The 14,559-nt window shown below is 37.8% G+C and overlaps 1 protein-coding gene and 1 long non-coding RNA gene across 2 annotated transcripts; both read right to left on the bottom strand.

Moving 5' to 3' along the window:
- Positions 1–515: 515 nt before the first annotated feature.
- LOC145912035 (uncharacterized) lies at positions 516–1,245 on the bottom strand. Its single transcript, XR_014403272.1, has 3 exons — positions 1,158–1,245; positions 863–979; positions 516–637 (listed from the first exon to the last, which is right to left on the bottom strand). It is a non-coding gene; the product is annotated as an uncharacterized LOC145912035 (long non-coding RNA).
- Positions 1,246–5,292: 4,047 nt separating this feature from the next.
- Positions 5,293–13,886, bottom strand: LOC145911808 (uncharacterized). The gene is made up of 20 exons (XM_082999249.1): positions 13,852–13,886; positions 13,561–13,687; positions 12,522–12,595; positions 12,075–12,163; positions 11,512–11,660; positions 11,114–11,201; positions 10,700–10,836; positions 10,333–10,417; positions 10,157–10,274; positions 9,601–9,733; positions 9,473–9,534; positions 9,111–9,204; positions 8,723–8,872; positions 8,325–8,475; positions 7,934–8,083; positions 7,024–7,091; positions 6,587–6,780; positions 5,969–6,160; positions 5,642–5,765; positions 5,293–5,426 (listed from the first exon to the last, which is right to left on the bottom strand). Exons 1-20 carry the CDS (start codon positions 13,876–13,878, stop codon positions 5,338–5,340), a joined length of 2,301 nt encoding a protein of 766 aa, XP_082855375.1. The 5' UTR covers positions 13,879–13,886; the 3' UTR covers positions 5,293–5,337.
- Between the last annotated feature and the right edge of the window lie 673 nt (positions 13,887–14,559).

A 14,559-nucleotide genomic window follows, 5' to 3' on the forward strand; every position in this document is an offset into this window, starting at 1 on the left:
TCATTATTGAGATACTCCCACCAGACCTAAAAAAAAACAACCTGCTTCACATCTCTTTCCTGCATAAGATGAAGGACAAATGCAGAGGAAATCTCCAACCAGATCAACACAAGTTCCCCCATTGAGGCAAGGATGTCCCAAGGCACAGGCATCAAGATCTATTAACAAATGAACAGATATATGTGAGCATTGAACCTCTATGATTGGTGTCGCTATTTTGTGAAAATTTTGAGCAACTAACAAAAAACAAATATAGTCATTCGTAGCATGTGTACATTTACATCAAGTAAAGTGAAATAAAACCTGCCTGACAGAGTAAACCAGGAGAAGGCACTGCACTCTGCAAGTAAGTTTCCATTTGCCGATGTATTGATAAATATGTTAGTTCCGTTCGTGTATTTGTAAACCGTTGCTTCACCACCAGCAGCTGAATGCGTCATTTTTTTGGTTGTTTTTTCTTAGTTGGAATTGAAATTTGGTTTACCTGTAAGTTTTCCCGCTTCGATCGCAGCGGAGCATATCGAACTATTCAAGTGGAAAGCATTGTTTCCACATGAATAGGTTTGACCTTGGCAGTTTGGTGGACAAATGACGTTTGTGACTGCATGTTGGGTGTTGCCGGTTGCATTACAATTTACTGAAAAGAAACGTGTTTAGCGCACTATTCATATTTAGGTATTGTGTTGAAAGACCTGAGTACAATTTTTGCAAATAATAAGTAATTGAACTGCAGTTTACTGAAAGATGTGTAATGTTTATTTTTATCAAAATAACTTTGGAATTTGTGTTATGAACCTCTCTATCTGTGCAGTGTTTCCACACTTATCAACATGGTTTCAATATATAACGTTTTACAGTTCACCTGCTTCACATCTTCTTCCTGTAGTAGGGGATGGGCAGATGCAACCGAAATCTCCGAGCAGATCAACACAAGTACCTCCATTAAGACAAGGGTTTGTGAAGTTGCAAGCGTCTACATCTGATATGCGAAGTTGCCACATTTTAATAACTCAGAAATTAGTAGAGTATCATCACAAGCAATCTGACTCTTTGCAAAGGAAACAGTTTTTCTTAAAGCTTCGTAATTTTGAGTACGGCGTTGTTTTCTTCATTATTGAACAACACAATTGCATTAAATTTACCATTACGACACTTACCCGAAAATGTGAACCAAGATAAAGCACCGCATTTCTTTCCCAAATTTCCATGGGTTGATGTGTTGATAAATATGTTGCTTCCGTTCGTGTACTTGTAAATTGTTACTTCGCCACCAGTAGCTTCGAATTTATTCAAACAATTTCAGACACAATTCTGTTTACCATCTAATATTCACCTGTAAGTTTTCCCGCTTCGATAGCAGCGGAGCATATCGAACTATTCAAAAGGAAAGCGTCGTTTCCACACGATTTGGTTTGACCTTGGCAGTTCGGGAAACAAATGACGGTTGATATTGTATGCTGGGTGTTGGCGGTTGTCGAACAAGTCACTAAAAAACAAAATGATTTTTGGAATCTTGATGGCTAGGTTTTTGTTGCAATTTCCTCCTAGTGAAACTTTGTGCGTTATCTCTAGGTGTATCGACCTTGTCATTATTGAGATACTCCCACCAGACTTAAAAAAACAACCTGCTTCACATCTCTTTCCTGTATAAGATGAAGTGCAAACGCAGAGGAAATCTCCAACCAGATCAACACAAGTTCCCCCATTGAGACAAGGATGTCCCAAGGCACAGGCATCAAGATCTATTAACAAATGAACAGATATATGTGAGCATTGAACCTCTATGATTGGTGTCGCTATTTTGTGAAAATTTTGAGCAACTAACAAAGAACAAATATAGTCATTCGTTGCATGTGTACATTTACATCAAGTAAAGTGAAATAAAACCTGCCTGACAGAGTAAACCAGGAGAAGGCACTGCACTCTGCAAGTAAGTTTCCATTTGCCGATGTATTGATAAATATGTTAGTTCCGTTCGTGTATTTGTAAACCGTTGCTTCACCACCAGCAGCTGAATGCGTCATTTTTTTGGTTGTTTGTTGTTAGTTGGAATTGAAATTAGGTTTACCTGTAAGTTTTCCCGCTTCGATCGCAGCGGAGCATATCGAACTATTCAAGTGGAAAGCATTGTTTCCACATGAATAGGTTTGACCTTGGCAGTTTGGTGGACAAATGACGTTTGTGACTGCATGTTGGGTGTTGCCGGTTGCATTACAATTTACTGAAAAGAAACGTGTTTAGCGCACTATTCATATTTAGGTATTGTGTTGAAAGACCAGTACAATTTTTGCAAATAAAAAGTAGTTGAACTGCAGTTTACTGAAATATGTGTGATGAATATTTTTATCGAAATAATATTGGAATTTGTGTCATGAACCTTTCTATCTGTGCAGTGTTTCCACACTTATCAACATGGTTTCAATATATAACGTTTTAGAGTTCACCTGCTTCACATCTTCTTCCTGTAGTAGGGAGTGGGCAGATGCAACCAAAATCTCCGAGCAGATCAACACATGTACCTCCATTGAGACAAGGGTTTGTGAAGTTGCAAGCGTCTACATCTGATATGCGAAGTTGCCATATTTCAATTTATAAATTCTAATCACAACAGATCGGACTCTTTGTAATGAAAACAGTTGTTCTTGAAGTTTCGCATTTTTGAGTAAGACGTTGTTTTCTTCATTATTGAACAGCACGAATGCATTATATTTACCACTACGACACTTACCTGAAAATGTAAACCAAGATAAAGCATTGCATTTCTTTCCAAGGTTTCCGTAGGTGTATGTGTTGATAAATATGTTGCTTCCGTTCGTGTACTTGTAGACCGTTATTTCGCCACCAGTAGCTTCGAATTTGTTGAATTTTAGACAGGATTTTGTTTACCACTTAATATTCACCTGTAAGTTTTCCCGCTTCGATCGCAGCGGAGCATAACGAACTGTTCAAGTGGAAAGCATTGTTTCCACACGAGTAGGTTTGACCTTGGCATCCAGAGGGGCAAATGACCTTTGTAATTGTGTGCTGGTTGTTGCCGGATGTTGAACAAGTCACTGAAAACAAACTGTTGTAGTAAAATATCTACTGCTAACAACTTACTTTCAATTTTGTTCTCTGTAACATTTCCTCACTTTCAAACCTGAATGCTGTTTTTCCAACAATTCCACAAACATCTGTGTCAATCGATGCTGGTAGAAAACTTCTCAAAGTTTGGTATACTCGAATTAATCCTCCAGAATCTGTGGAAAACGATGCATTATTTTCATTGCATTTCTCATTTCCTCTGAGGTAGCCTTCAATAATAAGGTTTAAAGGAAGTGATGGTATGTAGTATGAGATTGGTGATGGCGTATCGTATGATAATGGTGATTTTGGTGATTGTTGGTAGAATTTATATGCAAAATACCACAAACATGTGTTTTGTGCAAATTTACAGAAATTAATTATATTCATGATGAAGAGGACTTGGATGTTTCACTCTTGGTCAATTATATAACCGCCGCGGCTTATAAAACGCACTACAGCTTTTGGAATTATGTTGTCACTACTGTTGAAAACAAAACAAAAATTTAAACGTTAAAAATATAATTGTTTCTAAATGAATTGTAAATTTTAGCGGTATTGGATTAAGTGTCTCACCATCAATAAGTTGTTCCTGTATTGCTGCCAAACACACGGGGCCATTAGCGTAGATGCCTCTTCCACATAACGCCGAGTTTTCCTTCAAGCAGTTTGATGGACAGATTACTTCCGAGATTGAATAATTCAACATCGAAAACTCCGTCTCGCAAGTGACTGACAAAAAAATAAATCATCATTTTGCTTGCGTTTGTCATAAATTGCAAACAAAATTGCTAGTGTAGAAATGTTTTGAAACATTTGTAATATGTTCAGAGAAGAAATATTAACGATATCATGGCCTAGAATAATTGCCTTCCATATGTATTTTTACTCACCAAATTGAGTTAAGACGACATGATTCGCACAAAAGCTCAAAACCAACATTAACACAATCATCATTTCTAAGCAAAATAACCCAACAATAATAATTTCCTGCGATAGATTAAGTGTCAACTTTGGCATTGCTTGGTACAACATAGTTTCCACACGTACTTTTTTAGTGCTCGCCTTCAAAAGTCTCTTCTAACTTTCATTACTGTGTACCTCAGCGACTACTACGTTTTTAAGCTCGGGTCGCGTTGATCGATTTAATTTTCCTGAAGAGAATCATTGTGACGTGAAAGGCAATCGGCTAATTTAGATTTTAATATTCTCAAACTCGTTTAAATTAACCACCAAGTCACCTATTCTTTACGTGAAATATGTTAAAATTGTCCATTTGCGCTATTCCTTCCACAAAGGAGTTAGATTTAGTTAGATTTTGACCCGAACCGACGGAATAAAATCATATATTTTTTAATATTTTATCACATGAAAATAAAATCAAGTTTCGGCCCTACATCCATCGTCCAGGATGCCTTGCTCGAATGTTTCACGCACCCCGTACATACCCAAAATTGTATTTATTACGTAGGCCTATTTCATACATATTAACAATTTATGAAGGTAAGGCGTATTGACTCCATCTCACGCTATAGCTGCGTCGTCGTCACTATCACGTATGTCAACGAAAAGTTGTTATGATAATTTGTCAGACGATTTAAACTCTTTTGATTCAATTAAACTCTGATACAACCTTTTCTCTACATTACGATATGCGAGCATCAGTTCTTTGTTAAAGTCAGATTGCCTCTAATAGGTGTTGGGTTGCGACGCTTGCGCAATTAACGTAGCATAATGATGGGTTGAACTATTCGGCAATCAATTAATTCGCTTTTTTTGACATTTTGGCTAGCCACTCTGAAATACCCCGAATTAATAATTCATATAGCATGAGTATTCAGTCTAATAAAATTTGACAATCCCTATTTTTCGGTTCGGCATCACTAAAAACATTTCCAAAATTTCTTGTTGTTTTGTTGGTGAACCGTTGAAAATCTTGCTAGATGTTGGCTTTTTCGAGAGGATAACCTGCTTTATACAACATGGTACACAATAACTTTAAGATAGACACTGTTTGAAAAAGAGACACTTGTATTGCAAGCATTCACGATACTTTTCAGGTTTGGAAGTAAGGCAGTTTGTGATAACAGCAGTCGAGCTAACACCAATTTTTTTGAGCATTCTCTCGCACAAATCTACGTTCAAAAGCTACACAATTCCACCTTTGAAGACGTCACAAAATTTTAGACACAAAATCGCTTTCCAGGAAGCAAATAAGGCAAATAATATGTCGGAGGGCGACCCTACAAGGTGGTGCTACCTTTCCTCAAATCATCAGACGTGGGATAACATGCTCAGATAAACAGAAGTTAACGAACAAACTAATGAAAAGAGAAGGGATGCTCTGTAGGCAGGACTCGATCCTGAAGAAACAGTATTATAAACGATGTAAACCACTATTACGTTTTGTATTAACAGCAAATCAAGTTTAATTTACATCGCAAGAGAAAACTTACATCGCTTTGTTGCAAATTATTTTAAAAAATTTTTATTTTACTTTTGCTGATAAAAGTCGACCAAAATTCTAATGACGTATGTTTTGAAAGCAGGAGAAAACATAAAGTGTGGATAAACTCACCAAAACATATTTTTTCTCCGCTCACTTCGGTATTTGTGTGTTTTCCGATATCCCCCTTCTCTATGCTTCCTCCCCAGGCGTACAGAAAATGGCGACATTCGGTTAGAGCCAGGTCGTTATCATCCTGCATAGTTACCTTAAGCTTTATTGTTTTTTCAAGAGGAATCGTGTCAACAAATACAAGTTTAGGTCTGGTCACAAAAAAACAAGAGTCAATGTGTTTATTTTCGTCATACAAAAATTTCAATTTTTTACATTTTTTAGTCATGTGTTTCTTTTTAAACGCCATTGTAAATTGACATGATTTCGACTCATTCTTGAACAAACCTCGGTGTCACGTGCCCTGGTGAAGAAGAACTTCAGTTTTCCGTCGATATACCATCCTCTGGAGTTGCTCAAGGAGCTCGGCCCGTTGTCGAGTGCCACGCCTTCTACACTTTTCGACTTCAGCCACCGATCGGTGATGGTAAGTTTACCACTAGAGGGCTCCACCCAGGCGACCACGGCGTCGGAATTTTCCTGGGAGCCGAAACCCCATTTTGTAAGTTTTTCTAATTTTAGCATGCCAATGTCAATGTTAAAAGTTTTGTTAACATGTTGCGAAGTTTGACGCGAACTTTCAAATGTGCTCATACTAAATATATTACCAACTACATTGTCCTTACGGTGTCCATTAAAAGCCTATATTTTGGCAGTGGATATAATGATGGGTTGTAACAGGCATAACTGGCTGTGGTTGTCCACAGCGTAAATATATATGTATATGCGCAACTTTAGATGTGTTTTTGTTAATATTTAAAAACATAGGTTTCCATTGAAAAATTTAAATGCAAATTATTGATAAAATAGCAGCGACCTGTGGTTACCCAGAATTAAAAAATATTGCATATTTTACTTTAATTATAGATTACAATCATTCACATAATCACAGCACACACCCCTAACCATTTTTTTGTCTTCCGAAAATCCTATACCAGCCCATTCCTCCGCCTCCACTCTTGCCTCAACGCTAAAGTGGATCAAGTCACTGGATTTTCTATACCTCCATTCGGCTTTGTAATCGCAGTCGCTCTCGCAGTCTTTAGGGTGGGTGAACGAGCCGGTTTCTACTTCGTTTTCCTTTTCTTTTTTCGGATTATCTGCATTAACCGGATTAAATCGCTTTATTGGTGGCTTTTCTTAAACTTCCCATCTTCAAGGTATTTTTAAAAGGATTTTACACTAAGTTGAGCTAGATTTTGGCAAAAGAAAGGTTAAGTATTTAAAAATATGACTAAGGCACATTTAAAACGAAACGCTTTTATTCAAATGTTACGTGGTCCTATGATTTTATGGCATACAGTATATCTCGTTTAAGTTTTGCAAATGAAATTTTGTTTTACCATACGGGTTATAGGTGAGACTTCCTCTTTGAGAAGGCTTCGTTCCGTGATATTTCAGTTCGTTAACTCTGAAAATAACAAACTTTATAATATGGAATGACCAACAAACCATGCCTTAAAAACTTGGGAAAATTTTAAAACTTAAGACGGCTGTAAAAGAATAAAACGATTGATAAATTTGACTGAAAATTTTTCCATCTTGCTAATATAATATACTGTTAACGAAGTACAACCAAAGAAACGAAGGTAGAATTTATTTGCAACTGTTTGTGACAGGAGACAACCCGATCAGGGAAGCCATAACAATATGGATGTTATCAGCCACCAACGGTCACTTCCTACGTGACTCTCTTTTCATATCTTCTATTTGATCAGTGTCAGGAACTTCAGACCTCTTTAAACCGGTGATTAGGCTCTAAATATTTAATGTGTGCGGCGTTACGTTACCGTACCATACTGCTCACCAATTCCAGTTTAAAGTGTCTTTTGCTGTTTTGACATTAATTACCTTTCCGAAACCGAACGTTCTATAGTTGTCAGACCAGTTAATTAAAAAACAGTGAGTATTTGTAGGCAATAATAGCATGAATAAATCAAACAGGCAAATGCAGTCATTGCTACCTGATCAAACCTATATGCCTTCACTATAATAACGTTTGAGCGCAAATGGCACGTCAAAGCGAGAAAAAAAAATTGTTTTGTAAGTTGAGCAGCAGACAGGGCCACTTCGATCTAATAGGTCTCATCAGTGCAGCTATGGTGTGACTTACAAATTATTGATATTGAATTTTTGAAATGACGTGTATCGTAATAGCTAATATCGGCCAGACTTCATCATTTAAGATTAGGAATAGCGGTAATAATGACAACCAAGTTCTACTGCTGGTGAAAGAAAACAGTGCGTACTTGCCTGTAATAATTGTAGTCTGAGGCTTCGCACACCTCCAGGCCACTGAAGGGACGATGGTAGAACTTGGTGGGAGTTTGGCCCCTCGCCCAAATAAGCTTCATTTTTTGGTCTAATAAAGGTTGGTCGCTGTCGTCTTTCGTTACCAGCTTGCTGAGGGAGATTAGCATATGACTAAGTGTATAATGAAGGTAAACCTCCAAGCAATTAAATTACATATAAAATGCTAAACATGATTTTGTACACAGTAAGGCATCGCCGGTATTAAAAAAAGTGGATTTTTTCGCTCAGGTGAACATGTGCAGAGGTGAACAGGAATACATAATCTTTACGATTCCGTACACAACTACTTTGAACACCTAGAAAGCAAAGCAGTTACGTATGAAATAAGTACCGAATGAGGCGCACGTGCATAATTCCCTTATCTCTACTGGCTACTCCAGCAATCAAATCCGCAGTCCCTCCAAACCATTCATCAAGGTGGGGTGTAGAACGATCTCGGCTGTAACTGTCAAGAATTCTGTGCAACTTCCCCCTGGCGGCGACTAGATATAGAAAATATTACGTCTCCTACGGTTTTATGTCGGTTGCAAAACCGTAGAAAAGGTCCCTTAATCAAATTTGCGGTAATTTTTAATTCCCATTGATTATAAACTTAGAAATCTATGTTAACAATTTACTGAGAAACGTGTTTGATATAGACGGCGTTAAGCCACTCATATCGGGATAGAACTGTTTAGGAATTTATTTCATGATACAATATTTTACTGTAAAATATTCATTAAAAGCTACCATAGATGATGTCCATGCAGTCCATAGGATGCAGTGAATTCTTCTCTCCATTCGGTTCAGGTTCAGGTTCAGGTTTTTCGATTTCCTCTTTCTCTTCATCGACGTCATCATCTTCTGAATCTTTGCTGCTTTCGTCTTCCTTCTCATCACCTGATGCAGAATTGTTTCGATGTTTTTATAAATCTTCAAGTTAAGCAGCATTGTTTTCCTATCGCCAATACGGTGGAATAAATAAGGCCAAGTGTTTTTCAGGTCGCTATTCGTCTGGCATTTATTTAAAATTTATAGTATTCTGGGTTGCTTTGTGGTCATACCGATCATCATTGTATAATTTCAAGCATAAATCACAAATTAAAAGCAAAGGATGGTGGCATTTGTTGAATCATACCTTCGCTGCCAGAATCTTCATCAAAACTTTTCTTCGCCCATTCTCCGGCCGCGGTTTTATTTCCTTCTAGACACAGCCTTTCAATTTCATTGGCCTGAAAATACAACAGTATTTCCATACAATATAAAGTTGATAAATCGACTGGAAAGAGTTTGAGGCAATGTGCTTACGTGTCATGTTCAAATTACTTTAGTTTTGTTTAAAGAATTTCATTAAACAACAAAATGTGATCTTCTCATTCACAAACAAACAAAAAATAGTATGATCAAGAGGATATTATAGAAATACATTTACAGCAGGATTCTGTCGAAGCGTCGCAAATCATTAGATTGTTTAATAAGTGTGTTAGTATTAGAGCGTACATTATCCTTTTGTTTGTCAACGACCGCTCGCTTCCGCCTCTTCCTTCGCCTGCGACTTTTATCTGAACAGAAAAAAATTTCAAAAATTACGTCTGTACAATTTTAAAACTGTAAACCCGACTTCCCACCTTCACTTTCTGCACCCGCCTCTTCTTTTTCGTCAATCTCCTCTTCCTCGTATTCTACCTCCTCCTCCTCCACAACATCCGATGGATCGTTTGCATCCGGATCTGCTTTCAGAAGGTGGCGAGTGGGAAAAATCTGCAAAAATACGATGTAAGTGAAACCATGTAGTTGCATTGGAGACATATGCTGGATATTTCCATGTAGTCTGTTTCAGTAAGCGAAGAGTTACGAACAAGGATAACTACAGACATTTAATGCGCTGCTGTTGCTGCCAGGCGTAATGTAATTCTCGATAAAGATGACCTTCTGGCAAAAACTATTTTTTCCGTCAGTCATTTTGGAGTCATATTGCAGCAGGTACATTGGTTGAATTGGCCAGCATTGAAACAATTAGAAATAGTATCAAATCAATAAATGAACATAAACTAATTCGAAGCAAAATCGTCTAAAAGTCACACCAGCTGCACTGATGAGACCTTTTAGATCGAAACAGTGGCCATCTGTCTGCTGCTTACATTATTCGAATCTATTTCCCTGATTTACAAAAACAATACCAACCTTGCAGTGTTGGTCTACGTCGCCTGGCCGCCACCCGATGGCGCACCAACTGTCTGTGGTGGCTCGAATTGCGATTTCTATCTCATCCTTGTCATCACCAGTCAATCTCCAAAATAAACTGAACAAAAGGTATTTTATCATCAAAAGTTCGTGGTGCAAGCAGTTGTGTTTTGTACCTGAATTCAGGCTTTTCGTAGAGTTTGATTTTACGGAACTTCTTTTCCTCAGATTTCTTCAGCTTCGCTTCAGTCAATTTAGAAACTGAAAAACATTTCAATTAAAATATTATGAATAGTTAATTTGCTAAGTTTTTGCAAAGACCTCCACTTAACCTACAGTTTGATTGCGTATAATATAGGTCGACGTATATGATGACGAAATAAGCAAATAAGTTTCGTATAGCAATAAGTTTAAGCGGTATAGTGTCGATATTAGTTTGCACACTTTACTTTCACAATCTTCACTATTCCAAATATTCAGGTTGCTGCCAAGCACACAAAATACTCGTCAATTTTTCATGGCATTGAAAATAGGAATACTTACACGTCCCGCACATCTTTCCCATCCACCCCGTTTCGCAGAAGCATACTTTATTGGGGTGATAAGTGGAACCGATATCCACGCACTGACCGTGACCGCTGCAATCCGAGTTCTCGCTACATTCGTTTTCATATTCGCACCTTAGAGAAAAAACAAACACACAGGTATGAATTTTCCTTGTCATATAGATGGGGAATTCGGCTTACTCTACTTACTAAACTGTTTATATAATGATAAACGTAAAACTAACACTCGACGCAACCATACAACGAGATTTAGTTTAAAATTTGCGACCGGTCAGGTTTATATTTACCAAACATTGCGCGCTCAGTTTGACGCCAATTCCTTTTATCGCTTAATGTCTCTTTATCAAATACTCAAACCACACGCTTGATCGGTGTACAATATCACACACACCTTTCCCCTTCAAACTTGAGTAAACAGGAACATTTTCCACCGTCACAGCTTCCACCGTTCAAACATTTCCCTTCGAAACATTCCTCGTCTGTTCAAACAAGTGGAGTTTACTGTTGTCGTTAAACTAATAGCAAACTAATTGCATCATGTACAGACATACTTACAAAAAAAGCAATACGTGTTTTTTGCAGTGTTGTTAGGTACAAAGATCCAATAAATTAACGTTTTAATAAAAGTGAAACTTACTTTATGCGAATACGATGTTATAAACTATATATATATATACACTCTGTCTGCCCATGCGAATTTTTCAGAATTGGGAGACAAGTTCCTCTTTTTGCATTGAAACAGATTCTTTTTGGTCATCGTGATTACAATTGTCTGAAAATTGAGCGCACCCGTCTCCTCCACGACAGTGACGTCAGCACATGACCAGAAATGTAAATCTTCGCCATTTTTTTCCCATTCCTTTGCCTGTCTCAATATCCTCAGGACGCAATGCTCGCAGGTAACGTTGGAGTCAATACTCACCGTCTGCGAAAGTTTGCTGCGAGAAAATAGAAACCAAGCGTTGAGGAAATATGTACAATCCCACCCCTCCCAGTATATTTAAAATAAGGTGGAATCGTCAGGGTCACTTGCAACAGAATGGAAAATGATTCCCAGAATCGATCCACATACATAAATAACCCAAAAGTATTTTAGAGTCAGCCTAAAATGAACATCGCAATTTGGGTTCCCAAAAATATTTCTTTTTTCTGAATGATAGCACTTACATGTACATTACACAGCCAAACAACCCAAATAAAACAATTGTACAACGCAATACATGGTCTGTTACTCTTGCTACCGGGCCTTTACATAAAAAAGGCTATCCTAAAAAACAAAACCCTTTTGTTCCGTCAGAAGGTCTATTTCACTTTACGTTTGTAAGTTGATTATACTCAGTAAAACGACTTACGTTGAGTCGTTTTGGGAAACAAACTTGGACTCCGTTAGTTCGCTGAGTACGTCTCCATTCAACTCGAGAAGTTGAATCTTAAATCCACCCTATCAAAAAACAACTTGTCCTTGAATGTAACCACATAAATATAAGGTGGTGATTAGAGTTACTTCTAAATACTTCACCTAAATAAGGACAAACTTTCACTACGGAAAACATCTAGTTTTGGAAGGGGGCAGTTTTAGGGTGAAAAAAATAAAGTGTGTTTTAAATGAAGTCGCTTCTGCGATGCAACAAGCTGCACAAATATAAACATATATTTTGTGACGCTAAGGTTATGTGTCAAGTTTGATAAATCTCGTTTGTGTTCCACAGGAGTGGTCTTGGACAAAGCGGATTTCTGAATTAACTTGTAGGACCACATGTAAGGAGTAAGTTGTGTCTGAAAACGCCAAAAATCTTTACCTGGTGAGGGTAAGCAACATGCCACGTGACGGTGAAGTCTATACCGGACACGAGGGTCGTAATAATGTTGTTCTCTGAAAAATAACGGATATTTCTATGTGAGTTGCTGACAGATGGCCACTCTTTCGGCCCTTTAGGTCTCTTTATTGACTTTTCATACTGCTTTGATAATTTTATGGCCAATTAAATTTTATTTTTTCGATAAATCATAGAAAATTGGAGATCTCGATCAGATAGATTGATTTCAAATAATTTAAAGTTTAACTGCAAAATATTTTCTCTGGAACAAGATTTTCTCTTGTTTCGAGCAATACGTCAACAAAGGATCAGTTGATGATTTGTTGACGGCGTTTAGATTGCGTGACGTCACCATTGAAACCAAGCAACGTAAGCACATGAGCAATTACAATAAGCACGTCAAGAGAACTGGAGGGTCCAACAATATTGCGTATCCAAGACAACGCGGGTGGGCGAGCAATAAACTGTTTTGTAGATAGCGGACAACCGTCTAACAAAATTACATTTCAGACTCCCTTTGCAAGTGGAAATTAAAAAAGTAATATTAGCCTACATGTTTCACCGGGACTTTATTGTCGCCATGTTTTATTCATGGCAAACGCACGTGGCCAAACCGACAGCAGCATCACGCAGTCCGCCCACACACAAATACCGCAATCGCGTTCTGATGTCATCGGACGCACGATTCGCTCTGTTCACAATATTCCGTACGAACAGGCACAATAATTCGGTTGGGGGCGTTTGTGCGAAATTTAAATGCTGGGAATAACCTACGCAGGTAAAATTGAACTTTGAGGAATTTGAACAAACCGTTTCAACAAAAAATTTTTGTCGTTTGTCGTTGCTTCTTGGTCGAAACTACATGTGCAATTTCATTCTCTTTGTGAAACTTAGGTGTGCCAAGAAGTATTTGCATGTAGTTTAAGACTTTTTCTGTTATTACAGACCTTCGCTTTCCGTCTGCATTCACAAACTAATCCCACTGACCTTATCAAAAAGTTTTAAAAAAACATTTGAGTACCTGAATCGTAGGGTATTCCGCATGGTGCGTCCGAATTTTTGTTGTCCATGTAGTCGAACGCCATTGGTCGAGCTGGAGGAAACGTCAGAACAACGTGACTATAGGCAATGTGTGCGAAAAAAAATACCTGCAAGTTATTAGACGTTTAGATTAAATGTTTATTGGTAGTGAAGAAGGGTTCAATGCGTTTCCAAAGCACAAAAATAGTAACACTCCGATCACTAAATACATACATGGTGAGTAATATACCACCTTTAAAGTATGTATTTAGGAAGAACAAAATGAACTTACCAGTATCGCTGCAAGTTTCCGTCTCATGTTTTCAAACTGTATTTACAAAAAGTACCTTACATGGCTGCTGCAACAAAAAAAACAACACGACATCCAACACATAGTGGTCAATTTCGGCCAAAATTTTCATTTTAGCCAACAAATAAAGGATCAAACCTACACATACATCACTGACAAGTTATCTAACGGAATATCCGTCACAACAGTGCAAAACATATTTACGCTGTTGCGTCACTTCGGCGAGCGCCCGGGCGTTCCTTGAATATTTCATAGGCTTCAATTATTCACCTATCCGCACACGAACATTTGTCGCTTACCGTTAATCTGGTTTATTGCGTGGCATCCCGTTTCACCCAAGTCACACTGTGTCGACCTTTATTGCTTTAATACATTTAAAACGGCATGGTATATTCCCACATGCGGAATATACGAGTTTGATTCGGATTTTTTTGGTTACATGGCAATATTAATGTTTATTTGCGACCGTTGTAATGAAGGCTTTAAACATTTTTTGGAATAAACAAACATTCATGCAACTTTGCTTGAGCAAAAAACGAAACGAAAAACGTGTTTTTAGAGAGAGAAAAACAACGCAAAACAGTTTAAATCTACCAATCCCAATCATACAAAACTCCATTTACGCAGTCACATTACGGGAAAATATTTTGCTGAAAGTGCAAACATGATCGCTGTTGGCAGACAGTTGTC

This window comes from Ascidia mentula, chromosome 1 (assembly GCF_947561715.1).
Source record: "Ascidia mentula chromosome 1, kaAscMent1.1, whole genome shotgun sequence".
Taxonomy (NCBI): Eukaryota; Metazoa; Chordata; class Ascidiacea; order Phlebobranchia; family Ascidiidae; genus Ascidia; species Ascidia mentula.